This window comes from Eublepharis macularius, chromosome 6 (genome assembly GCF_028583425.1).
Source record: "Eublepharis macularius isolate TG4126 chromosome 6, MPM_Emac_v1.0, whole genome shotgun sequence".
NCBI classification, from domain to species: domain Eukaryota; kingdom Metazoa; phylum Chordata; class Lepidosauria; order Squamata; family Eublepharidae; genus Eublepharis; species Eublepharis macularius.
This window is the reverse complement of record NC_072795.1, coordinates 76,893,333-76,907,764: the sequence shown is the minus strand read 5'-3', so window position 1 is coordinate 76,907,764 and position 14,432 is coordinate 76,893,333. Positions and strand designations below refer to the sequence as shown.

The 14,432-nt window shown below is 38.4% G+C and overlaps 1 protein-coding gene across 22 annotated transcripts in view; it reads right to left on the bottom strand.

Moving 5' to 3' along the window:
• Nucleotides 1-14,432, bottom strand: part of TCF7L2 (transcription factor 7 like 2) — a 271,006-nt gene that overhangs the window by 173,264 nt on the left and 83,310 nt on the right. For all 22 annotated transcript variants that reach the window (XM_054982191.1, XM_054982193.1, XM_054982199.1 and 19 more), the window contains exon 4: nucleotides 5,002-5,103. In XM_054982191.1, the coding sequence (XP_054838166.1) occupies nucleotides 5,002-5,103 (102 nt within the window). The remainder of the gene's footprint in view (nucleotides 1-5,001; nucleotides 5,104-14,432) is intronic.

Sequence of the window (14,432 nt, the reverse complement as noted above, 5' to 3'; positions counted from 1 at the left end):
AGAAACTTAAATGTGAGTCTTTGTATAGCAAAAATACTAGAAGGGTATCCTGGGAATGATCTGAACTCTCTAAATCTGTGATCTTGGCCAAATATCTTCAGAATATTTTCTCATAAAATAAGCTGCAGCTTATCAAGGAAAGGACATTAAAATACACATTATACTCACATATGGGACCATGTATAAGAGCATGGTCCCATATGTGGGCATGAAGAGTTTTAGATCTTCAACTTTTAATGTGGTGTATCTTTACATACATTACATACATAATCTTACAAACAGAATAAGCCTCTTTTAATTTACAACTCCCATGTAAGAGATGTGAGGGCATTTTCCCAACTAATTCTCTCCATATCTTTATTACAAAATTTCAGTAAATTACTGAAAATTTCTGATCTTTCCGTTTAAATACATAGTCTCAAAATATAATTACTACCACATTATGATTAAATAATGGGGGGGGGAGAGAAAATAGCAACAATCCTACAAATCCCTCACACTAAATGTGGAGTTTTTCTCAAATGGAGCAAGGGTCCTTCTTCCAAAGAAAAGCTCTTCAGCAGATGTGAGTTGCTGAATTCAACCTACTGCTTTTAGGAAACTCTTCTTAAATTTGTGAAATATATAAAACTAGCAACCAGGTCCATTGTGTAAACAATGTTGAGTAAACAACGGGCTCTAGAAAATGGCCTCCAGAGGGCCACACCACTGCACTGGGCCTTCCCATGGTGGCAGCTGCATCCTTGGGACCTCCGGAGGGCTGCGCCAGGCCTTCCTGTCTTTGTGCCAGGCCTTTCTGGGCTTCCAGAGGGCTGCACCACTCCTTTCTGCCACCACCATGGCCTCCCTGGGGCCTCTAGAGGGCTGCACCAGCACGCCGGGCCTTTCCGCCACCATGTCGGGCCTTCGCAGGCCTCCAGAGGGCCGTACCAAGTCTTCCTGCAACCAGAGACCCCGAGGAGGTCACCGTGGCAGTGGGAAGGCAAGCTGTGTTGCTGCCGACTCATTTTTTATCTCCACACAGGTGCATTCCGTGGTGATAAAAAGTGAGATGTCCTATATTAGAGATTATTTATAGTTTTGAGAAATAGCATGCCTATTTTTGATAGCACTGAAACAGTGATGTTAGCACTGATGTTAGTATTTTTAATAATAATAATAATAATAATAATAATAATATTTACATACCGCTCTTCAGGACAATTTAATGCCTACTCGGAGCGGTTTACAAAGTATGTCATTATTATCCCCACAACACAACATCCTGTGAGGTGGGTGGGGCTGAGAGAGCTCCTAGAAGCTGTGACTGACCCAAGGTCACCCAGCTGGCTTCAAGTGGAGGAGTAGAGAATCAAACCCAGTTCTCCAGAATAGAGTTCTGCACTCTTAACCACTACACCAAACTGGCTTTTAACAATTCATCATGATCATGTCTGCAGTTCTGAATTTTCCTTTCTCGGGAATAGGTCTCAATGAATTCAATGAGACTTATTTCTTGGTAGATACATTTAAGATCAGGCTGTGTGTGGTATTTTTTTATACATGCAGTTAACAGCTCTCAGAATTGGAACTGTGAGGCAATAGCAAATATGGCACAGATATATGTGAATCAGCAGAGTACTACTTGTATCTGAGCCAGACATAACCCAGCTCACTTTGAATACACAAAAGAGGATGCTATGTCATGAGATGTGTGAATCAAGGCTACAAGCTTTTATAAAAGTTCCAACCATCATCTTTTCATGGCCCAACTTTGACATATTCCAAATAAAAACTCTAGATAACCAGACTCAGAAAATGATGAAATGTTTTGAGAAACTTGGTGCTTTCTAAACATTAAGCAAATTCATTTGATTATGAGAGCAACCAAGCTGAATGACAATGAATAAAATCCTTTGATATAATTTATAAATGATGAAGAATTTAGCAGGAAAACACTCATTTCTTAAGTCCATTTATAAGATTTCTGTCAAATCTCAAATTCATTGAAACATGTAAGAAATTCCTTGTCAGTAATGATAATTTTCATAAGGCCACTTTACAACTGTGTTCAAGAAGAAGAACACAGGCACACAGAAAAGGTTAGATATTCTGGGAAAGGTGGGTAGTATTTTAGTGTGCCATATTCAGTCTGTCTGAGGTAACCAACAAAAAATAAAAATCTTGTCATCTATTGCAAAATATTCATTTCATTCTCACTGAATAACTCCAGACTCTCACTCATGGTGCTCCCATTATAACAAAAGCAACAACAAGCCCATAATATATCTTGCTCCAACTTCCACTTTAAATGTATACTTCATATTTCTGTCATTATCAATAAAATCAAACTAATCAAGAGAGTATTAGCTCTCATGCTGCATTAAACACTTTTCAAATAAAACAGTTTCAGAAGCTTAGTTTGTAGAGCTTTTAGATGTATTTATATTCATTTGGCCTTTGTTTCATTCAAATGAGTTTCATTGTCTTTTCATTAATAACACTATAAGGATATAAGATCCTTAGCAATCTAAATATCATATCAGGAACAAGATCTCTGACTCTTTTTTGGAAGATGATTTTTCATTTCAGGAATAATATATCTATTGATACTGAACAAAGTGAAACAATCCTTTAAAAGCCCTACAGCTAATGAAAAAAATGACAATGGAGCCATATCAGGCCTTCATGGAAAACAGTTGTTTTCTAATTCTTGTGATGCAATAAGAAGGTCATCTATACAACTAGAAATAACCCTTAGATTTTTATTTTAAAAAATTAGCAAAAATACTCATCAAAAAGAGCACATACATGTCCATTCCCCTTTCCTAACTTCACATTTCCTTTGTGGAAATCATCACCTGCTTCCTCTCTCAGCCCAGCTGAATTTGTTTCCTGCCATCTCTATGGCTTTATCTCAAATTTGCCTTCCCACCTTTCCACCCAGGTGAGGTAATGCAAGAGGCAAAAGATTTTGGGTTCAGTATTTCGTTTATTAAGGAAGCTGGCACCAAACTGAGTCATCATTATGTTAAGGACCCAGTCAGCAGAGATTATTGTTGTTGTCCACCAATTGTTCTACTTTTCTCTATGAAAGGTCTGAAGTGATGCCAGGTCTGAAGAGATCATCAGACTAATGAGACACAATGCAGCTGTCCCAGAGGTCAGATTCTGTGCATGTGAGGATGTGATGGAAATGGGAAGCTTTTCCAGGAACAGTGGGAGCATTTATAATGCCACATTAATTCACAAAGTCATACATGAAAATCTGTTGATGCTAGGATTGCCATACCTGCCGCCCCGGGCGGCCCTACTCACCTGGCCAGCAGAGAGGAAGGCACAGGGAAAGAAGCACATGCATGCACTCCCAATGCTCCCCCATCATGTCAGCAACAGGAGTCGCAGGGCACGCTGAAGCCTAGTTGAGTAAAAATCGTCTCCAAACACTCATTCATTTATTTCAACTTCTATTCTGCCCACACCTCACCAGCAGGCTGAGGGCAGATTACGTTCATAGACTTTAAAATTTACAGTTTCTCAATTTAAAATCACAGTAAATACATTAAAAATTTAAAAAATTTAAAATTACAGGTACAAAATTCCAAATGGCACAGAGTACTGAATTGTGCTTCAGTGTGACCTGTGGCTCCCCTATCATGCCAGAAAATGACATCATTTTCCAGCACAACAGAGGAGCTGTGGGTCATGCTGAAGCCCAGTTCAGAAAAAAATCATGTGATTGGAGATTATTTTTACTCAACTGGGCTTCAGCATGCTCCACAGCAACTCCATTGCACTGGTAAAAAAACATTTTCTGGCACCATGGGTAGGGGTGCACATACTTGGCAAGTAAATATGCTGCTGTCCCCCCAATCCCCTGAACCTCAGCTTAAGCCCCTGGCTAGTTGATGCTGATATACTGAAAGAAATGCATTACAGGGTTACATTGCGTTGCCCAGGTTGATAAAGTTGTCACCTCAGCTAAATGATAAGCAAAATAAAGAAAAGTTAAGCATTTTTAAATCACATTGGCTTCAACAAAACAGTTAAGTTTCTCCATCTATATGGGACTTAAAATTGCTTAAATTCAAAATGTTCATAGCCAAGCCTTACAGATTAAACGAATTCATTTTTTAAATTATAGGAACTTATACAGCAATTTGTTCTATAAAAATATGATTCTTAGAGGTTTTTGAAGGAACTTTCCCCCTGAATAGATAGATTTTATCCTATAATCTTAGTAATTATCTGAAGTACACTTGAGTCAAGCAAGAAGATTTATAGTGCAAATATGTTTTAATTCTGGTCCAGAAATGTTTGCATATCCCACTACCAACACGCAATAAAACTTTCCCTAATAACAATCAGACTAAAATTCATTTATCCATTCAAATGCACTGTACATCCCTCAAACTGTTGCCCACCCCATGCTGGGAAATGAAGATTAACATTAAAATATTAATGCTTTCTAGAGTCTAAACAACTTGGTTTTCAATGTTGTTTTTTAAAATCATCGTTGTAAGTCTAGCATTACAATTCTAACTAGTTTCAGTAAGTTAACCTCGTACACTTTACATATGTCGCTAAGAAAAAGTTAAGTGATGTACTATCACATCTTAAAAGACTAATAACTTTATTGTGGCTTATGTTTTGTGGATTAGGGCATGAAATAGTAGACATATACCTGAGTGTATGTGTATTTTGTCATCTGTTATATGAAGTCTGCCAACTGAGGTTACACTTTATGTACTTGGTGAAGTATGTTTTAGTCCACAAAAACTTAAGTCAATAAATTTGTTAGTGCCACAAGATTCCATTTCATTTTTACTTCAACAGAACAACATGGCTACTCCTGTGGAACTTTTTAAAAAAGTCTGAACACCATGATTATCTCTAAGAACAATTTATTCATGTACCTTTATGTTTATCTGGAGAAGAAAAAAAGTGATGAGCAAAACTTGTTAATGTCATTTCCCTCCCCACACTCCCCAAAACAAAAGAATTTCTTCTCAGTTTACTTACAACAATATGTGCTGGAGATGGAGACCTAGCATCCTTGAGGGCTTGCCTACTCTGTAGGCTCCCTGCCTGAACATCAAGCAGTGGCCATTTCATCTGGAGGTACTAGATGTAGGAAACAAAAATGGGAAAAAAGAAAAATGAGTTCAGAAAACAAAGACAATAAAAAAATCTAAAAATAATAAACAATTAGGCAACGTGGGGAAAGAGGTGAAACTAAAATGTATGCAACAAGGTGAAAGGGGGAGGGAACCACGAACCAAAAAAATTCCAAACAATACTATTTTGTGCTGGTGCTTAATAGCAACAGTGCACCAAATATTTCCATAATGTTAACTACAAGGGCAAAGGCAATACAAATCTCTACACACTTGGAAAAGGTCAGAAGTATAAAGGGTTTTTTAAAGTGCAGATCATCAATCATATCACCAAGAGCTGCTGTAGCACAGTTGTTAAGTAGCTAGACTCTGAGCCAGCACTCTGCTGGTTCAACTCCAACTACTGCCATGAACTCTGCAGGTGGCCCTGGGTAAGCCACTCCTCTCAGCCCCAGTTCCCCAGGTGTATTGTGGGGATAATAATAACATTGAGTTTGTTCACCACTCTAAGTGGGCACTGATCCATCCAAAAGGATGGCATGTAAGCACATGATCATCATCATAATCATCACTGCAAGAACATAAGTAGTCATTTCCCACTGCTGGACACTTATAGCCAATATTCTTACAAAACCAATGCACTAATCCTGGATAAAACCTCGTAACTACCCCACAGATAAGGACTAAAAAGGAAATGTTTGTAACATATTTTTATAACTGACACAACATCTAGCATAGAACATTAGATTTACCATCACCCATCATCCCTTTTTAAGGGTAATGCTTTGGTATGGCTGAGTGTTTCTTTAAAACTCAATGTATAATCCTGACTCAAGGGTCACTGCACATATTATACAGCCAGAAGAGTTGCCAAAGAAAATATGCATCCCGTTATGGCCTTCCCAATAAATGTTGCTTCACACATTGTGTGTTTAGGTACGCACCTAAGATGGTGTACATTTTAAAATATTAATACACTAAAATATGACTTTGGCTTCTTATATGATATAAAGTTGCCCTATACCAAGGTAGACCATTTGTCCACTTTAGAGATGGGCATGAACCGAAATACGAACCAAAATTCATGACGAACCAGGCCAGTTCGTGGTTTGTGAACCAGCGGTTCATCAGATCCCATTTCTGATTAACCACCATGAACTTTAGGCTGGTTCGTTCGGTTTGTTTTTCAGTTCATCACAGCAGACAGCCTTGTGCCAATCAATCCATTTCCAAGGCAACAGGATAGACTTCCTGCAGACCTTCTGCTGACCCGGAAGTGACCTTCTGCTGACCTGGAAGTGGTGATTTGCTGGCCTGGAAGTGACATTTTCACAAACCAAAATGAACTGATTCATGAACCGGGGCAGGTTTGTGAAAGTTCGTGGTTCGTGAACGTGATGAACCACGAACCGTATGGGTCGTTTTTTCCTGGCTCGTGCCCGTCTCTAGTCCACTTAGCTCCCTACTGCTTACACTGCTTGACAGTAGCTCACCAGGAACAGTGGATCAATCTTTCCTAACACCTTCCCCCAAGATCCTTTAACACAAGATGCCTGGGACTTTCTGTATGTACAGAATGTGCTTAAGAGCCAGGATTGGCTCTAGTTGTAGAACAAACAGCTGTTTGGTGGTAACCCACCTCTCCTGCCATGCAATGTATAAAACCACCATGTACTTGTCAGGTATATGTACCTGGAAACACTTTGCAGCCACATTTACACTTCTCTCTTATAAGAATGAATTTTTTAAAAAAAATGTAAAGAATCATGTGGTGCCCTCAGCTATGAAGCACAAGGGATAGAGTAGTGACTTGAAAGTGTTGCCAGCCTTCAGCTAATCCACAATCCCGAATTCCTTGAAAGAAAGGCAGGCTAGAAATGTGAAGACAGTAGCAAAATAACTTTTGACAGAAGGCTCACGGGCACCATTGCAACATCTATTTCAAGAGGTTTGTCATCTACATCATTAGCACCCTCTCAACATCAGTTAATGACATTTAGGTTCATAAGCTCTCCCCCCCACCAAATGCCCTGCAGATCAAATATGATTGTTTTACTACTTTAAAGGATGCACTTTTTCTGTATGTATAAAGATGTAATTTTTAGCTTTGTAAAACCAAGGCACAGTCATTTCCTGCTTGTCCATCAGCACAAGGAATAAAATAGTTGGTTGAGAACATGTGACCCCATGACTCCCGAGCAACTTCCCAAACCTTAACTGACTTTGCATAAGTCCAGGATTGGCCATGAAATTGAGACTCAGTAAACAATCCTGCTCATGATGCACAAGCAGGAATAGGGTACAGCTCACTCTAACAAAAGCAGCCAAGGATTATTCTTGTTACTGAGGTCAGTAGATAGGATTCAGAATTTACACAGGAAGCAGGTCCCACTGGGAAAGTATGTGCTGACTTTACCTAGTCACTTTTCAGAACAACTCTCAGCGGATTTTTGCTACTGACCTTTACTGGGTGAACATTAAAACAAAATGCACACAACTCAATACTAATAGGACAGGAGAAAGCCAGGTTATAATATTCTCTTAGATATAAATTTGTATGAATAGAGTATTGTTCCTATAAAGGAATACCCCAGCATTTAAATCTGCAGTCTGATGTTGTGTATCTCCAGAAAGAGATGTATCACGTCAAGCTTATCTCCATGTCTTGCAGTTCTCATTGGGAGAACTACTGCTGAAAATCTGCCCCTTAGCATCACCTGCAGTGCTAGCTCAACTAGAATGCAGACTATCATGTCACTAGATATACTAGGCATCAACATTTCATTCTGCTTCACTAAATAGCATTTAATGATTAAAATACTTAACAACAACATACAATAAAATATAGATTTATTGGATACCAAAGAGAGGTAGCGTGCTTGCTCTCTGAAACGATCTAATTAGATGTAAATACAGAAAGCAAAAGTAATCCTTGGATTCTGCCCTGCCCATTCACAGTGTCAAAATACACACTGATATGTACATAACTGGATATAAGTAATGAAAGGAGAAAAAAATTAAATTTCTGCACAAATCCATTCTATTCCAGTAGAATTTTTTAAAAAAATTAATGTCAAAATGTGCCTCTCTTTTCTCAATCTTAATTACCCTTCAAATAAATCCAAGTAAAGTTGAGAATGATAAATAATTTTAACAAAAATTATTGATATCTATTTTGTATCTAATACAAACTGTTGCTACACATACATATGGGGGTTGGGGGTGAGGAAGAAGGATAAACAAGCATCAAGAGCAATCCTAAGGAGGTCTTCTCAAAATCATATTCAGGTCTACTCAGTGAGGCTTACTCCCAGGAAAATATTCTTAGGATTGCAGCCATCAACAAAGAAGATAAAATATGATATGCCTGCAAATGTATCATTTCCTCATAAAAGGTAACTGCAGTGCAAAAAAAAATTTTTTTTGAGGAACCCAAAGATTTTTTTAAAGGTCCCTAAAATCATTGCACAGATTTGACTGGCATCTCTGAGCGTAAATGAAGTTAATTTAGAGGCCATTGTTTTCACTCCAAAGTTTGCCGTTAGTGATGGCATTAAGAACCAAATCTGACTTATTGTATCACACAACCACTTAAATGGAGTATTATGGACAAGACACTTAAGGTACAGTCAACTAGGTCTGCAAAGAGACATACAATGGAGTATTATCAATACCACATGAAGGTTGGTTACGAGGGGGAATGCGTGTGGGAGGGGTGGGAGATACTGCTTTTGTTGAAGAAAAAAAATCACTGGAAAAAGGGGGATTCCCAAAAGATCACTGAAGGAAGAGGCATATTTCATGAGAGTGGAGTATGTTCCAGAAATGCTACCCTTTCCAGTTTCAGTTCAGATCCAGCAAAATGATCCAGCTCTGTTGATAACAAAGAAAACATTTGCTTTGTTCAACAGCTTCAAGCTTTACTCTCAGTCTCTGAGCCCAAGAATTGTCATGGCCATGACACAATATTAATGTGGTGGCTTATAATTCTTATTTTACATAAAAGCTTCATTGTGTGCCAAATCCAATCTCCACAGGCTACCTGAGCCCCAGATTTTTACGAGTCTACATTTCAGCGCTGCAAGTCTACAATACACATAATTTTCAATTATGTTAGGGCAGGCCAGGATCACTGCCTATATAACATTACTGGTTGGAGGAAATGAGACTCAGTCCTACTGCAGAGCGAGCTAACTGAATCCAGATGGTGAGAGAGTGGGAAAAAGAAAGCAGTCCTATGGAATTACGTCGCAGCAATCCACCCCTCAACAACTCTTGCACAATGGAATGAACTGCCAAGTAATTGCCCCACCAACCAGGCACAATACTTTAGATATTAGCTGGAAACTAAAGAAGGGAGGATTCTTTTTGGCAAAAGAAAGGTTACATCACAGCTCTTACACTGCACTTATTAGGAGGGCAGCGTGTAATTGCCTTCTCAGGTTTACTACTGCAGCATATGCAGTTATTCATAAGGGGTTTTTTTCCCATTGTCCTATTACTGGAGAGTGGTAAATCCTTTCCTTCCTACTACATGAAATAGCAGGAAATTCTATGCTTTCAATCCCAAATACAAATGTAAGGCTGGGAGTTCCTCCAACTTGCCAAGTGGCAGGGGGGAGGGGGGGTCACATCTCATGTTCCTCCCAGGATTCCAGTTCTGGTTTTACATTCTTGAATGAGGGAATTCAAATAAACTGTGCTAACAATTAAAATTCTTCCACAATTCTCACTTTCTTCCTATATGAGGTTCCCAACACGCCATCCAAGCTCTGAATGTGAAATTTAACTTAAATAACTTGGCATGACCCTAAGGACAAAAAAAAAATGAAATAAGTTCTAATGCCGTATTTAATAGTTAAAACAATAATAGTGTGATCTTGGCAGTCATTTGTTATTCCCTTAACATACTATGATTTGATCACAGATCATTATTGAGTCCTTAAGAAACAAACTAAATGTCTTACAGAATACAGCAAATTTTTAAACTCCAGGCCACTGAGAAAAAAGATTATTACACATGAGTGGTGAGCATCCTTGAGAGAAAGCAAAGGCTTTTAAACTGTCATCATAAGGGGGAAAGCAAGCATCTCAAATGGGAAAGGATTAGGATTTTTTTAAGACGAAAGAGGGGAAAATGCAGCTAGAGTCTTGCAGGAAAGGAGATACTATGAACCATCTTACTGCTAAACTGGTGCTTGAAACAAGCACAGGACAACAAACTAACAGTGAAATCCTAAGCAGAGTTACTCCAGTCTAAGCCCACTAATTTTAATTGCACTGCAACTACAGCAAAATATGGTTTTAAACACATACAAAAATGAAGCTATCCCAAAGGTTGATATTAGAAAAGTCATCCTCTTGCACGTTTATAACACCATTGGACTTTCAATTCAGCTCTCAGAAGAATCATCTACAGAATGTTACTAAGGCACTGCATTCCTCACTATTATTCCATCCTTGATAAAAATAACAGCAATTATTGCAAAATGTGTAGTCACTGAACACACATTAAGGAATGGAGTATCTTCTATCATAATATGCAATGATCTCCTTATTATAATCTGAGATGTCAAAAATTAATTGGGCTAGTATTAAGAACATGATACAACCTTCTCCGAACTCAATGGCTCCAAACTTTTAATTATGATGCACTAAAAGACCAGTTCTTCAGGACCATCTATCTACCACAATGGTATTCACTCAGTAGCCACATTCATAATTATCATCAACTAAAAGACCCACATGAATATTGTATGCCCTGTGCTCCAACTCATCAAACGCGAACATATAGTAAGATTTAACTATTTATATTAATTAATTAATTAAATATATAACTTTTTAAATTATTAGAGTGCCTCTGTGCATGTACGGTTATCTATCCTATAGCCTACTCTTGTATATCTATATTGACAGAAGGGGCTTGAAACTCAGACTTATGAACAAAACAGTGTTCAAGCTTTCAAGTTCTCCAGAACTCTCTGTTAGGCTGGATGTTTAAAAAATTAATGCTTCCCTATATTAAAATGGACTGCTGCAAAGCACGGAAGCGCTTCCAGGACCTACTCAGTGATGTCACTTTCTGCTGCCCCAGGGGCACGCGTACACAAAGACATTACAAAAGGTGAGTGTCGGGTCCTCCCTTCCCGCTGGGAGGGTAAGAGGCCCTGGCAACCCTAGGATAGGGCTAGGTGGGGCTTTTGCATCACAGGGTTTCTGATTGGCTATTGAAGAACTGATTGACTACGTAGATTTTTTTAAAAAAATCTTTAACAGCAGCTGCCACCACAGCACAACTATCTTCACTATGCGACTGAAGATAAGCTGTCTGTAAGCAGGAAAATATTTTTAAACAATATGTTCATTTAAACTTGTAGAAAACTTACTGTAAGAGTTATGCATAGCTTCACTCTCTGACTTTGTGGATGGCTTTGCCTCCTGTGGCAGCCATTTTGTGGTTGGCTTCACCACCTGAGGCAGCCATTTTGTGTTTATGCCTGCTGACCTGTGTCAGAATCCCAGAGGCTGAACAAAGTTGGGGACCCCTGACATAAAGTATTCATATCAGTAGGAAAATTGATATGGGGAGACTATTGGAATAGATTCAGCTAGCTTTTAAACACAATCTTGCCCATTTCAGCTCCTTATTATGGTCCTTACTACCCATGGCTTTTGTCCATCTAGGTCCCATGATCCTCAACACAGCCTTTTGTGTGGTCAAAGGGGATCTGTCTTTCCTTTCTCATCAGGTGAAAATCTGGTTGGATTATATTGTTCAAGCATTTGTTTACATGGTGTTTACATGTTTTTTCCCCTCTGGGCTTCAGTGCCAGAAGTAAGCCAGCTGGAATAAAAACCGCCTCAGAGACCACTTGTAAAGGAGAATTTATGGACGCAATTGGCCCTACTCCCACTTTGGAAAGTGTGGATTTGAACCTGCTCAAGCTTTTGCAACGTTTTGTAAAAAAAACAGCTAAGGAGGAGCTTTGTTGTATCTTTTTGCATAGGGCTTTTTGCAAAACAAGGCCTAATACTAAAAATACATTGCTTGGTATAATAGTTGTTCTGCCACCTACTAGATGCTCTCTGGATCATGGCCTTTTCAATTAGTCATTATATGTTTCAGCCATTTCCTTGAAGTGCGCTGACTTGTTTGTGTGTTCATCCTGCCTCCTTAAATACCTGTTTTATCTACAGGTTACCTGTTTTATGGACCATTACTGGGTTTATGTAAGCATTAGTAATTGGTAATGAAACCTTTCTCTTCTTAAAAAAAAAACTTTAAAAACTGATCAACCCTTTCTAGAAAGGAAAAATGTACAATCCATATACTGCATTGTTAAACAAATGATGTTTCTTCAGGATAGAGTATTAAAGCTTGTTGCGGTATCAGTATATGTAATTCTAACTTTGAGTTACTCCAATATACACCTTCTGAAGCTGTTCTCAGTGAAGAGAATATTTGCCAAGAAATGAGAAAGGAATGATTTTGGGGTCAAGTGACTCAGTGGCTCAGTAGCCATGTGTGGCTCTTTGACATGTCAAATGTGGCTCTTCTCAGCATTGTTCCACAATGTGAAAAGTGGTTAAGGACATTGCTTGGAGGGGCTTGTGGCTTGCCATTTTCTAAAAAATAACCTGGTGGTTTCCATGGAGGTTCACAAGCACCATGTTGGAGAACCCTGTCTAATGTGATACAAAAAAAATTCTTACTGAATTAACTATATATATAAAAAATAACAGGTAGAGCTAGTGATTTTTGTTCTCCTTCTACTAAAGGTCATTGAATTGACGGTAATTCTCATAAAGCTAAGATGAAAAAAGAATTATGACAACTTTAGCCATTTACCAATTTCTGCAGAAGTAGCAATTCTAAATGAATTGCTAAAATACACTACTGAGTAAAGCCAGAAAATTTCATACTGAATTTCCTGTCACATCCTGTGTGGCTTTCTTTGTGACTGGGTCTTTACTGTGACAAGGGGTTACTTCAAAACGCTTGGCTCCAACAATTTCTCCCTCAAATACTCATGCAAGAGAAACTTGCAAAACTTTCCTCCCCAGGGTCTGGAGCTCATTTTTTAAAAAATACAAAAACAAGAAGTACACTTTAATAGAGAAAATGTCATCTCAGTAAAACTGAGGAGAAACCTTGGAAATTGCTGAGCTAATATTAAAACCAGAAACATTCTGGTCTCACAGGAGAAGGTGGGAAGGCTTTTAAAGTCCCAGTAGAAAACTTAAAACCTTTCACTGCATTTTCATTCTTAGTGCACATTCTTTGCTGCAATCATTTTTATCTAAGGGGAGGGGGCAGAGAGTACATACACACAGATGCCCAAGGATGATGCAAAAAGGTCAATAGTTCCTTTTGGTTAATTTTGTTGGTTGTGAAACAGAACTTGCAAGGAGGGGATTTATGTCAGGCTGACCTTCAAGGAGACCAGCAACTCCCCTGAATAATAATAAAAAATACCCTCTTGCTGTCTCAGCCAGAAACCTCCTGCCACTCAAGTATCATCTTGCTGTAACAAATTACTCCTAACCCAGGATTACAGCTCTTTCCAAATCCCTCCTAGAGAGCAGACAAATAAACATTCCCTCCCAGGATTCAGAATCAGTTGTTTCCCCTATCAATAATCCTCTCTATTTGCTTCTTCTACAGCATTAGTTTGGGAGGCTGGCAAGACCACGTGCACCCATTTTCCTTTCGACCCATAAGCTTGAATAGCTCGATTGTCCATTAGAAAAGTAAAATATGAAGACTGAAATCTTCATAAATGGTTAACTATCTCAGCACACAGTTGTGATTTAACAACGATACTACAAATGTCTAATCAATGTCACTCAGCAGAGACCTACTCGCGGATCACCAGTCACTACCAGCCCAAATTCTTTCATAATATTTTCAGTCCAAAACACCACTCAAAGGAAGGACGCTGAACCACAAAACCGGGGGAGGGGGGATAAAAATAGTACAAGCAGCATTGTCAGGAAAACAAACACTTTTAGTTTTAGATTCTATGCTTTTTTAATAAAATAAATGAGTTTAGGGACACATTTAAGAACACAGTCAATTTAAAATTATAGTGACTGATCAAGACCCTTAAAAGGAAAGTTTGTGATTTTTTTTCTTTATACCTAAAATACTTGCACTAAAAAAGCAGAAAGAATTTGATACCTCATGCTGTTTGTTCTTGATAGATACTGTTTACTTTAATCTCTACAAAGAGTAACAAATACCATTTAGATTTGTTTAAGCATTTAGCAGTTGGTATGACACAGCAGACAAGCTCACAAAGATTGTTAGTACTACTGATACATGCAGTTGTCTGA